The sequence below is a fragment of the Xenopus laevis genome, chromosome 7L (genome assembly GCF_017654675.1).
Source record: "Xenopus laevis strain J_2021 chromosome 7L, Xenopus_laevis_v10.1, whole genome shotgun sequence".
NCBI classification, from domain to species: Eukaryota; Metazoa; Chordata; class Amphibia; order Anura; family Pipidae; genus Xenopus; species Xenopus laevis.
In genome coordinates this window covers 110199251-110220330 of record NC_054383.1, presented here as the reverse complement: position 1 = coordinate 110220330, position 21080 = coordinate 110199251, and the positions used below count along the sequence as shown (strand labels likewise).

The following is a 21080-nucleotide window of genomic DNA, read 5'->3' as shown; positions in this document are numbered from 1 at the left end:
GAACAACCCCTTTAAGTGCTTCTTTTCTTGTTCTTTTCATTTAGAGGGCTTTAAATGCTAAAGTGTTGTTTTAGCACTGAGCTCCATATAGTTATTGTGGAGTCTATTAAATTGGTGAGATATACACCAAGGAATTCCTTCTATAATATCTGAAACATTTTCACTTTTATAGGGGCATAATTATTTGCTTTCTTCTAGAGCTGCTATAATGGAAGTTTACACAGAAGCGCTCATGTGTGGCATTCCTACCCGGCCGAGACCTTTTGTCCATTAGACCTGTGCAAGTATAGCTGTGCCAGTCTTACTGCTCATTGGAAGGCAAAGTGGCATAGTGCCTAGAACAGTGCAGGCAGGGCGTAGGCAGGGTTCACTTCAGGTAAGAGAGGATGTTAGTGTTTAGAGTTGGATCCAACCTGTCCAACACCTGACTTGATGACTGGGAGCTGCACGTGTAGTATCGGCTGTTTGCTGACAAGACCATGTGGTGCTTTATTTAAGGCTATTCATTGAGAGATGCAGTGACTGGGGCCATAATGAGCCATGTAAATATAAATCAGAATATAAAATCTAAAAATAACTACACTTGGTCATTAAAGTTGGCATAAAACAGTGTAATGTGAGGAATATGATGGAGAGGGCATGGCTGATTATCCAGTTACCAAGTCACATAGGACTGAATGTGAGGAGCATCATGACTAAGTACAACTCTAACTGGAAAGGGAATGCTAAAATCTTCATCATGAAGGAAGTGTTTCTGGAAATCTAGAAGTTTCCCAACTGTTAGTGACGTGTCAATATTCTAACTGTTCTAAATGCTTGCCCAATGATTGCTAGAGGACATTAGTTTACTATATAAAATCTTGTGTCATACTGAGGGTCACAGACCTTGTACGGTGACAGTTACAAAGGCATCAGGATTTATTATGTGCCCAGAGAGGTGTTCATTATTTGAATCATGTTTATTGGCCCTATTTATGACTGTACCTCTTAGGAATTGTTCATATCTTCCCATACTGTTTTCAGTTCAGTTGGTTTCAGATAGTTCACTAGAAATAAAGAATTTTTTTCCAATCACTATCTATTTGCGATTCTAATATTGAAGTGTAAAGTTTAATTTTTCACCTTCGTAAGTCTTTCTAAAGCAGCTCAGGTTGGGGGTGGCCGACTCATTAAAGAGGTTGTTCACCTTTGAGTTAACTTTTAGTATGATGTAGAGAGTGGTATTATGAGACAATTTGCAATTGGTTTTCTTTTTTTATTATTTAAGGTTTTTGAGTTATTCAGCTTTTTATTCAGCAGCTCTAAAATTTGTATTATAAACAAATTACCCTAGCAACCATGCAGTGATTTGAATAAGAGACTGGAATATAAATAGAAGAGGACCTTACCAAAGAGTTGAGAAATGAAAAATAGCAATAACAATACTTGTGTAGCCTTAGAGAATATTTGTTTTTTAGATGGGGTCAGTGACACCCATTTGAAAGCTGGAAAGCGTCAGAAGAAAAAGGCAAATAACTAAATAATTAATGAAAACCAGTGGAAAAGTTGCTTAAAACTGGCCTTTCTATTACTTACTAAAAGTTTACGTAAAGGCGAACCACACCTTTACAGGCAGCTGTTAGAATTGATACAATAGTTGATAATACTCCAGAGATGTTGCTGAGAAATGTATCGATAAATGGAGCAAATTGTAACAGTTCAGAATCTGCACCTGAATTAGTGATGTGCGGGCTGGCCCAATACCCGTGGGACTCGCGTGTTTACCTGTGGGTCGGGCAGGTTCAGGCCAACCTCACACTTTTCCTCGCGGACCACCATCAAATGCCAGCTTCCAACTTCTGGGTTCTGTGCTTGCTCTGCCCCTTTTGTGATGTTATCGGCAGAACGGGTCGGCGCAGGTCTATGAAAGCAATCCAGAAGTCGGATGCAGGCAGGCGCGGGCTAAGGGAGGACGGGTTAGGGTCGGGTGTGGGTCGTGGAAATCCTGCCCGACCCGCACATCACTAACCTTGATCACTGAGCTACCAGACTAAAAAAACACCAGAGACAGGAACATTAAACATTAAACTTTGGAAAAAAGGTAAATAATAAAAGATGGAAGGCAAATGAAAAAAATCTTTATTTCTGGTCTGAAAATAATTGAACTGATAAAAGTTTTGAAAGGTGAACAACCCCTTTAAAGGAACAGTATCAGCAAAACAAGTGTTTTAGTTAAAGTATTTAAAGTGGACCTGTCACCCAGACACAAAAATCTGTATAATAAAAGTCCTTTTCAAACTAAACATAAAATCCAATTTCTATTTTTTATTAAAGCATTCATAGCTGTTGTAAGCTCATTTAAAAATCTCAGATGTCAATCAAATATTGTCTGCCCCACCTCTATGCCATGGGCATAGAGGCGGGGCAGACAATTACTTTCACTTTCCATTCAGCACTTCCTAGATGTCACTGCTCTCCACACATTCCCCCATTCTCTTTACCATTTAATTGTGTAGCCAGTGCATTGGAATGGACATCGGGTCCCCCATTCTGGTGCAAAACAAGATTCTGAGATGATGCAAGGCTTTCCTTAAAAACAGTGTCCACAAAATGGCTGCTGCCTGCTTGCTATAATTATGAATTCCCAGACTGAAGGAAACAAGATTCAAATAATTTATACAGTGTAATTAAAGTTCATTTTGCTTGACTAATGTGATAAAATAGGATTTTGAATAATTTTTTTGGGTGACGGGTCCCCTTTAAAATATAATGTATGGTTGCCCTGCTCTGGTAAAACTGATCTCTTTGCTTCAGAAACACTAATATTGTGAATATAAACAAGCTGCTCTGTAGCAATGGAGGCATTTGAAATAGGGCTAAATGGACTAAATCCTATCCTATCGTTAATAGGAAGGCATCATAAATAGCTAAATAGCTAGCCAGTTTTTTCCAAAATAGATTGGCAATCCTACTGTTATATGCAGCCCTAACCTTTGAGTTAACTTTTAGTATGGCATAGAATGGGTAATTCTAAGCAACTTTTCAATTGGCCTTCATTTTTTCTTTTCTATAGTTTTGTAATTATTTGCCGCCTTCTTCTGACTCTTTCCGGCTTGCAAATGGGGGTTACCCGATCTAAAAAATGCTCTGGAAGGCTACAAATGTATAGTTATTTCTACTTTTTAATTCCACGTCTTTCTATTCAGGGCATCTCCTATTTATTTTCCAGTCTCTCTGTCAAATCAGTGCACGGTTACTAGGGTAATTTGCACCCTAGCAACCAGATGGCTGAATTGCAAACTGGAGAGTTATTGAATAAAAAGCTAAATAACTCATAAAACACAAATAATAAAAAATTAAAACAAATTTCAAATTGTCTCAGAATATCACTTTCTACGCCATACTGAAAGTTAATTTAAAAGTGAACAACCACTTAATTGCTAGGAAAATTATCCTACAGTTTTCAGTACACGATCACTGATCATTAGGTGATGGCAGAGCAACTGATGCTACATGCAGCCTTTGGAGGATGCTGGAAGTTGTTGTTGTCCAACAGCTGGCGGACAAATGTTACCGATCCTTGTATTGGGCGTTTAAATTTGGAGAAAATTTCAGGCTATTAGCAATATTTGTGGCTAGGTTGGCAGATCTCCAGATGAAGTGTGAATTATCCCATGCGCATACAAAGGGGCTGTTATTTATTTACTTTTTTGCAGCTTGCTGTTCCATGTGGATGTTGCTTTGTAACTGGATGCTGTCCTGAAGGAATTATTATGTGCGAGGGGGGGAGATTTAAGCTGGTATGCTCAGTGTTGAAGTTCAGCAACATCTAAAGGGTAATAGGTTGTCTCCCACCTACCATTAATATACAATTTCTGGGATACTAAAAGTACCTTTGAACTGCAATGTGTGAACAAAGAGCAATCTGTTTTATGAAATAAAAATTAGCTTGTTTTAATGTTGGATTTATTTTAACAAGTGACCCGTTTGCTTAAAACATGATGTCAGAACTGAAGCACAAGGAAGTCATTTCTCTTCCAACTTCTTCCTTTCTCTCCCAAAGGTATAATGAAGGACAAGGAGAGGAAACTAGAAGATGACATGACTGGTCCTCGTCCTTCTCACTGTGCGTTATTTGGCTCCCTACTGTGGGAACGCGCATTGCCATGTAATGAGATTGAGTATGTGGACCTGGATGAGTTCCTACGAGAAAATGGCCTCCCACCAAGCCCACCTCACCAGCCCTTCTCACCAGCGAATCTGACACCACCTCCTTCTAACCAGTCAGTGGTCGATCTTAGTCGGCCGGCCTCCTGCGCCTCTTCTAGCTCCACCTGTTCTTCTCCTGTGCAAAGCATAATGGACAGTGAATATGAACATCCAAGCAGCAAAGCAGGTACAGCCTTTTTATGTGCTATGTTTGCACCTATTTACCTTCAATACTTTTTTGTTTCCAAATGTAATGGAGCTGAGCTTGAGACTGTGAGTGGAAACCAAGTAATACATCTTTAACCCTTTACTTATTTAATAAACAAGTGCAATAGTAGAAGGTCGGAGAACAGTGTGCAAAAGTCAGCCCGAACACGCCCAACTCAAGGGTCCCATGGGCTTTGGGCCGCCCCACACATCACTAAAGTACAACGTGCAGAAACTGTTTGGCATTTCAGTAGTTGAAATTCTGCTGTCACCTAGCAGTACTTCTACTGTTTTCCATAATGTCTAGCCATCCACGGTATGTATATATTTACCCCTATATTTAATAAAAAAAGACACTGCCCAGGAGCAGTAACCCTTTAAATAGATGACCAGAAAATGTTACCTGCTGTTTGGTTGCTATAAATTACTGTACCTGGGCAAACTTAGTGCCTTTTTTATTACATAATCCCATTAAAGTAATAATTTCTTCAGATTTGTAATTCTGCATCAGAATTAACAAACAGCCCTGTAGCGTAAACTTTTATGGGGCCCACCGGGACTACTGTCCAGGGCCTCCTCCGATCCCCCCGCCCCCCTACCGTGATGCGCTCTGCGTGAGGGCGCCGCTCGATGCTCCAGCTTGAAAGAAATCTTTTTTTTTTAACAAACTGGTCGGGAGAGGGGTCTGACCCGTTCGGGGGCCCACCGGGGTTTTTCCCGGTTTCCTGCCGGGCCAGTCCGACACTGATGGCAGATGTTTTCTGCTAATGTTTGGAAGACCCCCCTCCCCAAGCTTAGCGTCTCAATAGCAGCCTAGAACACACTGAGCATGTGTAGTGCCACTGTTATTTAAATAATTGCCTAACAGGATCAGAAGAAGGTATAGCGCTGTGTATCTTTGTGCTGGTACTAGTGGTATAACTACAATACAGCAGACTCCACAACCGCGATGGGTTCCTTGCCCACTGGGTCTGCTGCATGGTAGCCCTTCTCCCTAGCCAGTTGTGCCAGTTTATTTGTGCTGTCCACCACAAATAGGGCTAGCAGCCAGTAGAAGTGTCTGGGTAGGGGGTGGTGCATTTTGCCCTGGGCCACCAAAAGATTTTTTGCTGTAATACCCGGCCTTTAGGGTCAGGGCACACGCTTAGATTCGGGAGATTAGTAGCGTGGGGGGCAAACTCCTTTTCTTCAGGGCGACTAATCTCCCCGAACTGCCTCCCGCCGTCTACAATGTAAATCGCCGGCGGGATGGCACTTAGATCGCTTCATTTTACGAAGTCGCCCAACGTTTCCTCGTGAGGCAACTTTGGGCGACTTCGGAAAACAAAGCGCCATCCCGCCGGCGATTTACATTCTAGCTGCGGGAGGCAGTTCGGGGAGATTAGTCGCCCCAAAGAAGAGGAGATTTGTGGCCGGGTGACTAATCTCCCAGATTCTGAGCGTGTGCCCTGACCCTTACAGGTTGCACAAATGGCTGATAGAAGATATTTAGGAGCAGATCTATGAAAATGTGAGTTTAGGGCTCATCACAAAAAAATCCACTCACTTTCTATTCATTCCTATGGGGTTTACAGAATTTTATACATCAAATGGTGAACTCTAACTTCACACATTGATAAATATGATTTTAAAATCTCATAGGAATGAATAAAAAGTGGGTGAATTTTTGTGATCATCTCAAATTTTGATAAATCTGCCCTTAATGTATAAAATACAGCATTTCTAATCATACTGTTTTTAGACATAAGATCCCCTTTAGAGGAAGCAACTTATAAAGTATAATGCTCCCTGACAGCAGACAGACTGAAATCAATCAGTGTAGTGTCCTTAGATAACTAGCTAGAAACAGATAGGAAGCAATGCCTATTTAAACTGGATGCCTCAGAGACGAGGATTTGATTTCCCAGAGATAAGGAAGAGTTGGAAAGTAATGTTTTACGCTATCTGCTGAAGTTGAAATGAGGCCACTGCAAGGACTACATCTAATAGCTTGTCTTCACTCTTGCAGCAGAGACATTTTAAAACTCTTTTAAAAGCTTTTTATGGGAATTAGCGTCATTGTCCAGAAGCAAAATTTCACTCAGATTCCCACGTGGGTAAGATTTTAAAGCCATCACTTTCTAATATTTACTTAGGTCTATATTTTCTTGATGTATTTATATATTTCTTTATAGATTTGTGCTCGATCTTCCATAAATTTGTAGAAGAATGGAACAAATAATAACAAAGATAGCATCCCCACCACAAATGTATAACTACAGGTATGGGACCTGTTATCCAGAATGCTTAGGACCTGCAGTTTTCCAGATAAGGGATCTTCCTGTAATCTCCATACCTACAGTCTACTAAAAAATCATTTAAACATTCATTAAAACTAATAGTATTGTTATTGCTCCAATAAGGATTTATTATATCTGTTTTATTAGTACAGAGAAAATCATTTTTAAAACGTTGAATTATTTGATTAAAATGGAGTCTATGGGACATGCCTTTCTGTAAGTTGGAGCTTTCTGGATAACGAGTTTACGGATCCCATACCTATATAGGATTGAAATCTTTGCTGTTGTGCACTATCTATTGGTTTTACACTCCGTAAACAAAAATGTAGCCGCCCCCCCCCCCCCCAGCTAGGAGTACCCAATGGGAGCAGCAGTGCAGCAGATTCTCCACCTGCAGTGAATCCCCTTTCATAAGGATCATCTGGCCCTAACTTATGGCCACTAATCCTGTTAACACAACCCTGAAGTTACAGAGACATGGTATGGGTGGTGGAGCTTCTTTGGACATCTATGCAGATTGGGGGGCCTGAACTTCTATGTACAGGTACAATTGCAGTTGGGGGATTTAGATTATGACCACTTCCTTTTTATTTGATTAGACCTAGATCTATTGCTTTTTCTGAAGGTATCAAAATAAACCATGCTGATGAACTGCTGATTTAGGGTAAGGTCACATGGGCGTTTCGGGGAGATTTAGTCGCCTAGCGACTAATCGCCTCGCCTTTGCGGCGACCAATTTCCCTGAACGCCTTCCCTCACTCTTGCGCTGGCTAAAATGAAAAATCGCCGGCGCTAAGCACACGCAGCGATTCATTTTCCGAATTTTCCGCAACTACGGAAAATAAATCGATGCGTGTGCTTAGCGCCGGCGATTTTTCATTTTAGCCAGCGCAAGAGTGAGGGAAGCCATTCGGGGATACTAGTCGCCACAAAGACGAGGCGATTAGTCGCCAGGCGACTAAATCTCCCCGAAACGCCCATGTGACCTTACCCTAAATCAGCAGTTCATCAGCAAGGTTTATTTTGATACCTTCAGAAAAAGCAATAGATCTAGGTATAATCAAATAAAAAGGAAGTGGTCATAATCTAGTTTTCTTTCATTTTCTCGCTAAATCCCCCAACTGAAATTGTACCTGTACATAGAAGTTCAGGCCCCCCCAATCTGCATTGATGTCCAAAGAAGCTCCAGTGTGACCTTACCCTTAAATAAGGCTGTTATCAGATTTTATCATCTAAAGCAGGGGTGTCCAAAAAACCAGTAGACCTTTAGCTGGTGATCAGTAGATATCTCAAGACACAGTCAACAAACACCTTGTCTAAATCACCCTTCTGCTTCATTCTTTTTATTCAGATATTTATTATGTTAAGGTTACATAGAGAAATAGTTGTTTCTTAAATAAAATAAATGATACAATTCTTAAACACAGAAATACCTGTATAACTTTTCCCATCAATCAATATAATATTTAAGTAATATTTTCCATGGAACACAAAGCTTTTATGGATGTAGATTATAATGGGACAACATCACTAAAAGTAGAGCAAATAGTCTCCAAAGGGTCAAGCATTGCATGTCATTGTGGCAAACTATAATATTGGGGGGTTATTATCAGGACCATTGTGGTTTTAAAGAAGGAAAAAGTGCAGTAGTCAAAAGGCCACGAGAATCCAGCATGTTTTTATGAGGCTTCACAGCTCTAAAGAATCTGAATAGATACAAAATATTAATTACAATCTAATTAAAGAACATGTGGACCACCCCAGCAAAGACAAGGACTGCAATTGTTGTAGCCGGTGGTGGTCTACAGATGTATATATTCTCTTTCTGCCAAATGAATGAGGCTCTTAGGCTACACTGTGCAGCGTATTTAAAATCATACGTCTGCTGCTACAGACATTTATGAGAAATTTAAGGTGGTTCAAAAAGCAGTTGGTGATCTCTCCTACAGCTTTGGCAAGCTAATTTGTATTTGCAAGCTAATTATTATTATTGTGGATAACTCCCAGTTATCCACAGCTTTGCAGCCGTATTTCCAGCGTGCTCAGTTATTGGCAATATAATCACGTTTATAGGCCGATTGGGGGACAGTAAAGATTTGCCGTTATATGCTAGCATCACGTTAAATAAAATCCTGCAGGGTTTGTGTGTGGGTGTAAAATAACTGCATGAAAGAGTTACCATTAATTACATCCAGCTTCAAAGTTTGGAGGAAACTGCTGTGTTTTCTGCTTCTCTGGCAAGTACATGTATAGGGAGAAAGGCCAAGCCTGTGTCTTATTTTGAGTTGAACCAAAGGAAACCCGCCCCAACCACAAACACGTAACCGGTTTGCCATGTTATGTTAGCCAGAAATGCCAACGTTTGTGTGCAGGAAGATCAGATCTTAAGGCCTGAGCAGGAACATGAACAAGAGACCTATTCTGTTGTGGCAGATGGGGTTTGTGCCATCTTGCATTACATTTGTAAGCTCCATTGTGATAAATGTTAGGTACATGCCAATGAACCTTTCCTAGCTGGCCTGCTTCTAATTCAGTTTATATCAGCTATTTCCAAATTGCTGCACTCCAGCTGTTGTTCAGCTACCACTGCAGGAAATAACAACCTGAAACCCTCTGGTTGTTCTTGCTGGACGGCTGCAGGTTGCAAAGCATAAACTCTGTATACTAAATAACATATTACTGTACTTTATTTATTGCAGAGTATGACAGCCATCAGAGGCTTTTTTCAGTAGGCCTGACCCTGTGTCTCCTTAAAACCTTATAGGTTTGCTTCAGTTGTTTGAGAGTCTGATAACTGCTCTGTCGGTTACAGCGCTGGTGCCAAGTGCTGGTGCCAACAAATAAGGATCTCTGCATTGCCCCAGGTCTGGACTGGGAGTCAAATTTGGCCCTGGCATTCTAAGTACACAGAGGCGAAAATAATGACTGTCTATAGCATCTTAAAGCAACTCCTCTGTGGGTTCTGCCAGAACCCACATATTGCCAGTCCTGGTCTGGTTGCCATTAAACTGTTCAAGAAGCTGGACAGACACACAGGGGCCGGTTCTGCCCTAGGCATGTATGGATTGCAGAAGTAAGGGGTACCCCCTCAAGTCTGCAGCCAGATTGAGGCGCCATTACCTGCCAACAGGCTGGGGTAAATTTTATTTTCCAAGCATGTTTTTTTCCATATAGGCACCAGAGGGTCATGCCCTTAAAGCTGCTGCCCTAGGCAAAGACCCTTGGGTACCTATATGATAAATATGGCCCTGCAGACATGCAAATTATTTAGGGTGGAGCAGTGGAAAGGAGGTATACATCAGGTACAGATATCTATCTTTCCATAATTTGAATAGCCATACTTGAGGTCTGCTAAAAATAATTTAAACATTAACCCTTTAAGTGCCACAGAACGTAGAATCTACGTTCTGTGGATCAAAGGACCAAAGTGCCACAGATCGTAGATTCTACGTTCTGCAGCACTTCCGGGTTTGCGAGCGGAGGAGCGGCTGTTAGAGCCGCTCGCTCCGCTCCTTCACGATCCCCTGCCCCTAGACAACGAGCAGAGCAGGGGATCGTGTGGCCCCTGGGGCGCGATCGCCCAGGGGCCCCAAAGCAGCAGCAGGGACGCGTTTCCTATGCGTCCTGCTGCTGCCTGCGCTGCACTTCCGCCCAGCTCCGCCCCCACATGGCTGATGACCGTTGGAGCTGCAGATCTGCTGCGTGGAGCCCTCTCTCATCGATCTGAGGCATCTACCCCAGGTAAGTGTAACATTTACACACACAAAAACACACAAACACACCAACACACACTTATTACAGTAATATACACTTACATTCACACTTACACACACTCACACATAGATTTTTGGGGATTGGGGGGGTCACACACACTCACAGCACCCATGTACACTTGCACACGCGCACACGCGCAAATAACATGCAATTTACCCGTTGTGCACACGCATATGTACATATATGGCTTTGTGGCTTTTTTTTTTTTTTTCTTATCGCATCGTCTCTTTTTGGGCTAAAAAAATGTTTTATTGCCGTTCCGAATAGCGTATTCGCTAACCGTACTGTGCAATAGCATTTGTATGTTATTTTGGTGGTTATATTGCAATTTTGGGTATTTTGGTGCATTTTTAGCCATTTTATTGAATTTTTTGCCATTTTATTGCATTTTCAGCTCTGCATTTGTGTTGTTCACTTGTTTCTGTCCGTATAATCGATTTGGCCCAGCTAAAATATTCAAACGGTAATTCTGGTGGCCGATTACACTAGTGTGAAAAAAAAAAGCATTGATTTTTGTGGTTTTATTAGTTTTTGGTGATTTATTTGCATTTCACACTGTTCTGTGTTATTTTGTTTTGCCTATGTAAATTTTATCTACTATATATCCATTTGTGGGTCTCTGTGCGCCACATAGTTTGGTATATCTATGCATATTGGGCATCAAAGTGTTCAGTAGACCCCTGGCGTTCATATTTAGGATGTTTTATGCTGATACGTTACGAAATGTGGGGCACATAATGGGGTAAAATTCAAGCTTTGTGACGATTTTCAGAAATTTGATAAAAACCGTTATGTTCAGCATTGCTTTGCAGTTTGGCAGTTTGCAGTAGAAACACTTATTTACCCATATTGGATTCGTCAGAATGTGTACTTTCTGAAAATATATGGTTTTCTGGGGTCTCTGTACTGTTAGGGGGATCTAATGTCGCATATTACACACACCAGGTGCTTATATTGCAGCAGCCAGCGCGTCAGCTGTGAAAATGTCTATACATATTGTCATTTGGGGGTCTCTGTGCGCCACATACTTTGGTATATCTATGCATATTGGGCATCAAAGTGTTCAGTAGACCCCTGGCGCTCATATTTAGGATGTTTTATGCTGATAAGCTACGAAATGTGGGGCATATAATGGGGTAAAATTCAAGCTTTGTGACGATTTTCAGAAATTTCATAAAAACCGTTATGTTCAGCATTGCTTTGCAGTTTGGCAGTTTGCAGTAGAAACACTTATTTACCCATATTGGATTCGTCAAAATGTGTACTTTCTGAAAATATATGGTTTTCTGGGGTCTCTGTGCTGTTAGGTGGTCTAATGTCGCATAATACACACACCGGGTGGTTATATTGCAGCAGCCAGCGCGTCAGCCGTGAAAATGTCTATACATATTGTCATTTGGGGGTCTCTGTGCGCCACATAGTTTGGTATATCTATGCATATTGGGCATCAAAGTGTTCAGTAGACCCCATGCGCTCATATTTAGGATGTTTTATGCTGATAAGTTACGAAATGTGGGGCATATAATGGGGTAAAATTCAAGCTTTGTGACGATGTTCAGAAATTTGATAAAAACCGTTACGTTCAGCATTGCTTTGCAGTTTGACAGTTTGCAGTAGGAACACATATTTACCCATATTGGATTCGTCAAAATGTGTACTTTCTGAAAATATATGGTTTTCTGGGGTCTCTGTACTGTTAGGGGGGTCTAATGTCGCATATTACACACACCAGGTGCTTGTATTGCAGCAGCCAGCGCGCATCAGCCGTGAAAATGTATACACTATTGTCATTTGGGGGTCTCTGTGCGCCACATAGTTTGGTATATCTATGCATATTGGGCATCAAAGTGTTTAGTAGACCCCTGGCGTTCATATTCAGGATGTTTTATGCTGATAAGTTACGAAATGTGGGGCATATAATGGGGTAAAATTCAAGCTTTGTGACGATTTTCAGAAATTTGATAAAAACCGTTACGTTCAGCATTGCTTTGCAGTTTGACAGTTTGCAGTAGGAACACATATTTACCCATATTGGATTCGTCAGAATGTGTACTTTGCGAAAATATATGGTTTTCTGGGGTCTCTGTACTGTTAGGGGGGTCTAATGTCGCATATTACACACACCGGGTGCTTATATTGCAGCAGCCAGCGCGCGTCAGCCGTGAAAATGTATACACTATTGTCATTTGGGGGTCTCTGTGCGCCACATAGTTTGGTATATCTATGCATATTGGGCATCAAAGTGTTTAGTAGACCCCTGGCGTTCATATTCAGGATGTTTTATGCTGATAAGTTACGAAATGTGGGGCATATAATGGGGTAAAATTCAAGCTTTGTGACGATTTTCAGAAATTTGATAAAAACCGTTATGTTCAGCATTGCTTTGCAGTTTGGCAGTTTGCAGTAGAAACACTTATTTACCCATATTGGATTCATCAGAATGTGTACTTTCTGAAAATATATGGTTTTCTGGGGTCTCTGTACTGTTAGGTGGTCTAATGTCGCATAATACACACACACCGGGTGGTTATATTGCTGCAGCCAGCGTGTCAGCCGTGAAAATGTCTATACATATTGTCATTTGGGGGTCTCTGTGCGCCACATAGTTTGGTATATCTATGCATTTTGGGCATCAAAGTGTTCAGTAGACCCCTGGCGCTCATATTTAGGATGTTTTATGCTGATAAGTTACGAAATGTGGGGCATATAATGGGATAAAATTCAAGCTTTGTGACGATTTTCAGAAATTTGATAAAAACCGTTACGTTCAGCATTGCTTTGCAGTTTGACAGTTTGCAGTAGGAACACATATTTACCCATATTGGATTCGTCAGAATGTGTACTTTCCGAAAATATATGGTTTTCTGGGGTCTCTGTACTGTTAGGGGGGTCTAATGTCGCATATTACACACACCGGGTGCTTATATTGCAGCAGCCAGCGCACGTCAGCCGTGAAAATGTATACACTATTGTCATTTGGGGGTCTCTGTGCGCCACATAGTTTGGTATATCTATGCATATTGGGCATCAAAGTGTTAAGTAGACCCCTGGCGTTCATATTCAGGATGTTTTATGCTGATAAGTTACGAAATGTGGGGCATATAATGGGGTAAAATTCAAGCTTTGTGACGATTTTCAGAAATTTGATAAAAACCGTTATGTTCAGCATTGCTTTGCAGTTTGGCAGTTTGCAGTAGAAACGCTTATTTACCCATATTGGATTCGTCAGAATGTGTACTTTCTGAAAATATATGGTTTTCTGGGGTCTCTGTACTGTTAGGTGGTCTAATGTCGCATAATACACACACCGGGTGGTTATATTGCAGCAGCCAGCGCGTCAGCCGTGAAAATGTCTATACATATTGTCATTTGGGGGTCTCTGTGCCCCACATAGTTTGGTATATCTATGCACATTGGGCATCAAACTGTTTAGTAGACCCCTATGTTTATATTTAGGATGCTTTATGCTGGTAATGATACATGGACAATACGATGCTGGAAAGTTGAAGCTTTGAGGCAATTTTCAGAATATTTTACCAAAACCGCCAAATTTGGCAAAGCCTTGCGACTCAGTAGTTTGGGGCAGAAAGGCATGGGTACCCATTTTAGATTCTGTATAATGTGTACTTTCCAAAAATATATGGGTTTGGGGGGTAAACATATATTTCTGTGTTTTTACCCCACAAAAATGCAGTCAATGTGTTGATTTTTCATTAGCTGAAGTTACCCACAGGACTATTTGTATGCGCTAACTTCATTTTGGGGCCTCTAACTGCCATATACTTTGGTAAACCTATGCACAGTGGGCACCAAACTGTTTGGAGGACCCCTGGCAATCATATTTAGGGTGTTTTTTTTTGGTGCGTAACGATACATGGGTGATATGGTGCTGAGAAGTTGAAGCTTTGAGGCAATTTTCAGATATTTCACCAAAACCGACAATTGTGGGAAAGCCTTGCGACTCAGTAGTTTGGAACAGAAAGGCATGGGTACCCATTTTAGATTCTGTAGAATGTGTACTTTCCAAAAATATATGGGTTTTGGGGGGTAAACATATATTTCTGTGTTTTTACCCCACAAAAATGCAGTCAATGTGTTGATTTTTCATTAGATGAAGTTACCCACAGGACTATTTGTATGCGCTAACTTCATTTTGAGGCCTCTAAATGCCAGATACTTTGGTAAACCTATGAACAATGGCCACCAAACTGTTTGGAGGAACCCTGGCAATCATATTTAGGGTGCTTTTTCTTGGTGCGTAACGATACATGGGTGATATGGGGCTGAGAAGTTGAAGCTTTGAGGCAATTTTCAGATATTTCACCAAAACCGACAATTGTGGGAAAGCCTTGCGACTCAGTAGTTTGGAGCAGAAAGGCATGGGTACCCATTTTAGATTCAGTAGAATGTGTACTTTCCAAAAATATATGGGTTTGGGGGGTAAACATATATTTCTGTGTTTTTACCCCACAAAAATGCAGTCAATGTGTTGATTTTTCATTAGATGAAGTTAACCACGGGACTGTTTGTATGCACTAACTTCATTTTGGGGCCTCTAAATGCCAGACACTTTGGTAAACTTATGAACAATGGCCACCAAAATGTTCAGAGGAACCCTGGCAATCATATTTAGGGTGTTTTTTTTTGGTGCGTAACGATACATGGGTGATATGGTGCTGAGAAGTTGAAGCTTTGAGGCAATTTTCAGATATTTCACCAAAACCGACAATTGTGGGAAAGCCTTGCGACTCAGTAGTTTGGAGCAGAAAGGCATGGGTATCCATTTTAGATTCTGTAGAATGTGTACTTTCCAAAAATATATGGGTTTGGGGGGTAAACATATATTTCTGTGTTTTTACCCCACAAAAATGCAGTCAATGTGTTGATTTTTCATTAGATGAAGTTACCCACAGGACTATTTGTATGCGCTAACTTCATTTTGAGGCCTCTAACTGCCAGATACTTTGGTAAACCTATGAACAATGGCCACCAAACTGTTTGGAGGAACCCTGGCAATCATATTTAGGGTGTTTTTTCTTGGTGCGTAACGATACATGGGTGATATGGTGCTGAGAAGTTGAAGCTTTGAGGCAATTTTCAGATATTTCACCAAAACCGACAATTGTGGGAAAGCCTTGCGACTCAGTAGTTTGGAGCAGAAAGGCATGGGTACCCATTTTAGATTCGGTAGAATGTGTACTTTCCAAAAATATATGGGTTTTGGGGGGGTAAACATATATTTCTGTGTTTTTACCCCACAAAAATGCAGTCAATGTGTTGATTTTTCATTAGCTGAAGTTACCCACGGGACTGTTTGTATGCGCTAACTTCATTTTGGGGCCTCTAAATGCCAGATACTTTGGTAAACTTATGAACAATGGCCACCAAAATGTTCAGAGGAACCCTGGCAATCATATTTAGGGTGCTTTTTCTTAGTACGTAATGATACATGGGTGATATGGTGCTGGGAAGTTGAAGCTTTGAGGCAATTTTCAGATATTTCACCAAAACCAACAATTTTGGGAAAGCCTTGCGACTCAGTAGTTTGGAGCAGAAAGGCATGGGTACCCATTTTAGATTCTGTAGAATGTGTTCTTTCCAAAAATATATGGGTTTGGGGGGTAAACATATATTTCTGTGTTTTTACCCCACAAAAATGCAGTCAATGTGTTGATTTCTCATTATATGAAGTTACCCACAGGACTATTTGTATGCGCTAACTTCATTTTGAGGCCTCTAACTGCCAGATACTTTGGTAAACCTATGAACAATGGCTACCAAACTGTTTGGAGGAACCCTGGCAATCATATTTAGGGTGTTTTTTCTTGGTGCGTAACGATACATGGGTGATATGGTGCTGAGAAGTTGAAGCTTTGAGGCAATTTTCAGATATTTCACCAAAACCGACAATTGTGGGAAGGCCTTGCGACTCAGTAGTTTGGAGCAGAAAGGCATGGGTACCCATTTTAGATTCGGTAGAATGTGTACTTTCCAAAAATATATGGGTTTTGGGGGGTAAACATATATTTCTGTGTTTTTACCCCACAAAATGCAGTCAATGTGTTGATTTTTCATTAGCTGAAGTTACTCACGGGACTGTTTGTATGCGCTAACTTCATTTTGGGGCCTCTAAATGCCAGATACTTTGGTAAACTTATGAACAATGGCCACCAAAATGTTCAGAGGAACCCTGGCAATCATATTTAGGGTGCTTTTTCTTAGTACGTAATGATACATGGGTGATATGGTGCTGGGAAGTTGAAGCTTTGAGGCAATTTTCAGATATTTCACCAAAACCGACAATTTTGGGAAAGCCTTGCGACTCAGTAGTTTGGAGCAGAAAGGCATGGGTACCCATTTTAGATTCTGTAGAATGTGTTCTTTCCAAAAATATATGGGTTTGGGGGGTAAACATATATTTCTGTGTTTTTACCCCACAAAAAATGCAGTCAATGTTTTGATTTCTCAGTAGCTGAAGTAAAGTCCTGAACAATTTGGATGCGCTAACTTCATATTTGTGTCTCTAAATGCCAGATACTTTGGTAAACCTATGCATAATGGGTATCAAACTGTTCAGTGGACCCCTGGCAATCATATTTCAGGTGCTTTTTCTTGGTACGTAATATAGTTTGGGATATGCGGAGCAGCAAAATAAAACCTTTGAAATGATTTTTCAAAATTTTGAATTTTATTTTGAAAAACCGCTATGTTCAGACAAGCTTTTCTGTTTGGTAGTTGGGAGTAGAGAGACATAGTTACCCATTTTGTAATCGGCAGAATGTGTACTTTTCAAAAATGTATGGTTTTCTGGGGTAAACCTATGGTTTCAGGATTTTTTGCCTTGGAATCTAAAGCATGCCGTTTTCTGCCTTAGTGCTTTCAAAATTCAGTAATATACTGCCGGGAGTTTTTGCTGTACAGAAATCCTAAATCTCCCTAAAACTATACATATCTGGTATTGGCACGTTCGAGAGACATAAGGCTTTCCAAATAAGTTGGATTTTCATCTGTAAAATGAAATATTTTTCTGGTATAAATTGATATACGATGAAAAATGGTAATTTTTCATTTTTTTTTGTTATTTAGCACTATAAATTTTTTTGCACAGGTGGAAATACATGAAAACTCAGGCAGATTTAGAAAGCTCAGTTTCTACCGAAAAAAACAATGTATAATTTTCCTAGGTAAACTATAGGTTTCCCCTCAGAAAATGCCCCTAAAGTGAGAGAGCACAAAATGCTTAAAAACGGCTGGCATTTCGCGTAACCAAAATGTGAAATTCTGCTGGCACTTAAAGGGTTAAATAAACCCAATAGGATTGTTTTGCCACCAATATGAATGCATTCACTATTTTATTATTACAGAGAAAAAGGAAATCATATATAAAAATTAGAATTATTTGCCTAACTGGACCATAGGAGATGGTCTTTCCGTACTTCGTAGCTTTCTGGATAACTGGTTACTTACAAATTATATAGAATTACTGATCAATACTGAAGGCAGAGAGAAGGCGCTGCTCATACTATTTGCACAGGATTATTATGTGGAGAGATAAACTCATTATGTATTCCTTGCACACAGTAGGTTGTATTGCATAAACCTATTTTTATTTTGCACCGCTAATTACAATCATTAATTACTATTTTAAAATATGTCCAACCCTTTGACTTGGCCCCTCCCTGTGTCTGTGTCTAAAACGTGAGACAAAAAAAGTAGATGCCTTGGTGCCAACAGTAGTGCTCAGTCCACGTGCCTTTCCAGCATTCATACTCATGATGCAACTCTGAATTATAGTCTGCATTTATAGTCCATACCGTAGGGTGGAACAGATGGCAAGAGGCTTAGTACCGCGTGAATGTGTGAGCGCTTGTGTGTGTGGCTGCCTTGTATTCTCCCACAGAAAGTGTATTTAGAACAAAGCATTGATGTGCCCCTGCGTGGCTGCTTATGTGTATCTACATGCCAAGTAGAAGTTCAACCTGTGCCTACAGCTTCTCTGGCAGTAGCAAACAAAATCGTAATATTCCTATAGAGGTGATACAGGGTGAGCTGGCAGGAATAGATCTCAGAAATACACAAGTACATACCTGGGTGAGGCGGGCATCAGGAACACATTTTAATCTTGAAAATGTAACCCTTCAGCTAAAAAGTATGGTATGAGGAGATTAAAGAGTTTGGGTTATGGATGAAGGTTCTGCAAGTGGTAGATCAAAAGGCACTAGGAAGAATAAGAAGCCCTGATAGGAATTATATATAATTTCATGTACTGAAGCTGGCAAGAAGGTTTACCTATCCTGAAGCTAAGAATCCATTACGTAGAATAATGGTAGTAGTTACTATAGCTTCATTTCAACTTCAAGTTGACAAAGTGGGTTAAGTAATGCTCGGATCAGAGTGCGTTTTTGCTTGGACAGTTACCATTTTTAATGTATCAGTCTGAAGTATACCAGTCTGAAAGGAAACCAGTAGCAAACTGGAGTAAGATGGAAGTTCATTTATTAAATATGTCCCAAAGAAAGAAAAAAAGAAACATATATTGGTAGTAGAAGAGCTACTTCTCAGTGAGAAAAAGGTTTATCACGTGAAAAGTCATGAATGAGATTTAATTTGAGATGCAATTTAATTCCGAACAATTTATCTCACAATTTATCACGTGAAAACTCTTTTGAAGTCTATGGTAAAAAACTGGAACTGAACTAGAAGAAAAAGTTTTTTTGCTCCTCAAATTGAATATCCTCCATGAGTTTTCACATGATAAACCATGAGATAACGTTTTCTCACTGGATTGAATCTGGCCCAATATTTGGAATGTATTTTGGATCACATAATTTGCAGTGACACCTCCCCAACAAGCGTGTTATCATATGGAATTTTTTTTGGCTTTTCCTGGTGATATGCTCATAGAGTTTTGGCTGCCAAATGAATAAATTAGATTTTTCTTGTGTAAAAATGTAGTCATGCTTGGTTATAAGGAATGTTATGCTGGATTTTGCACAGGAGGAAGTTTTTAGTTTTAATTCCAAGGGGTCATAGAGTAACTTCTATAGCATTCCCAAGTCACGTAACCCATTGGCTACTTGACACCAGTAAAGTCATCCTGATTTCAGTCATGTCAGTATAATAAAAAAAAACCCTTTGCAGTGGCAGACTGTGGGAATACATGGAGATTCCTTGGCTTGTATATCACTGCCCTGCCAACTCACCACTATCTACTACTGCTCTAGTGCTTCTAAAGTTGCAGAACACGCTGTATACTCCCTCATGCACACTCCACCTGCTCCAGATTACTCAGTTTATCTGTAATTATGCCACATGGACTTGTCTTGTGTTACAGGAGACTCAATCTGTTTACTATAACGATTCATTCAGGTGAGGTTTCAGGTAGTTTATAATTTCATTTGAGGTCAGAGGAATTTACTCCTCCACCCCTTTTGTTTTATTACCTCCATTAGATTCCACTGGCTGATACTTATTTCAGAGTTAATTTCAGATTTGTTTCTAAGTATTTTACATTCGCTGTAAATTTAAAATCTTCATTGTTTATTTAACTAATGAATTATTCGCCTACTCTGCTCAGGAAAAGGGTGTTTTTTTAAATGATTGGGCGCAGCCATGTTGTTTCTCATCAAAACAGTTGGTTAAAAACATATAAATTAAACAGGTGTTACTTTTTAGATGTTCTAAAATAGCCAGTTCCAAAGCAACTTTTCAATTGGTCTGTATTATTTATTTATTTTTTTCTTTACTCATGTACGTTTGGTGTAGCTAAATACATGTCTGATCAATAGAAAGCAGGTGCAAATGTGGCCCAGCATATGCAAGGGGAGGCACCCTCAATATGGCACTGCATTTGAAAATGAACCCTTATACCCCTCAGACATGGGATTAAACCTGTTTAGAACACCTTTGAGAATAGAAAGGCACCTGTGGTGTAGATATTACACAAGGAACTTAGTTTGGGAGTATATTTCCTGTTATATAATACAGAGAGCAGTATCTGTTTCACGCTAAGAAGGAAGTTTTCTTTACTCGTACTTTTGGAGTAGCTAAATAAATTTATGATGTGAAGCATGAGCATCACATGGGTCACTTTAATGTCTAAAATACAGATAAAGTTCACTTTTCAACAAACAATCCACCTCTACCAGAATGAACTGTATGGGTTAAGGGTCTCTCCATGATAGCAAACAAATTCACTAACATCCACACCACAACCAATACAAGTCTATCAAGTTCAAAATTACAGGGACCCAATTAATTTATATTTGGAGTAGGGCTGTCAATCTGAATGCTTACAGCTTACCCCAAGGGCTCTGTAGGGGATGATATGGCCTTCATATATATTAAAACTAATAATTGTTCTGTTACACAGAAAGAGTTCAACAGTACTATATACAACAGGACTTCTCTGGGCCCTTGGACCAGTAGAGAGTTGTTTTATAATAACATGGCCCAAACCTGTGAAATATGCAGTAATTGACCCACAGCATGGTAAATCTTGAACTGGTCTAGTGGAAGGGAAAAACAAAAAAGCAAACTGGGCATGGGTATCAACACGGAATTCCAATATTCCCAGGACAAATCATCTAAAATCTCTAAAAGGCGGAACCCGGTCAACATCTTAGAGAACTC

At 40.1% G+C, this 21080-nt stretch overlaps 1 protein-coding gene across 1 annotated transcript in view; it reads left to right on the top strand.

Moving 5' to 3' along the window:
• The window catches only part of LOC108696680 (D site-binding protein), a 45764-nt gene that overhangs the window by 5197 nt on the left and 19487 nt on the right, over nucleotides 1-21080 (top strand). The window contains exon 2 of the mRNA XM_018226265.2: nucleotides 4043-4375. Coding sequence (XP_018081754.1) covers nucleotides 4043-4375 — 333 coding nt within the window. The remainder of the gene's footprint in view (nucleotides 1-4042; nucleotides 4376-21080) is intronic.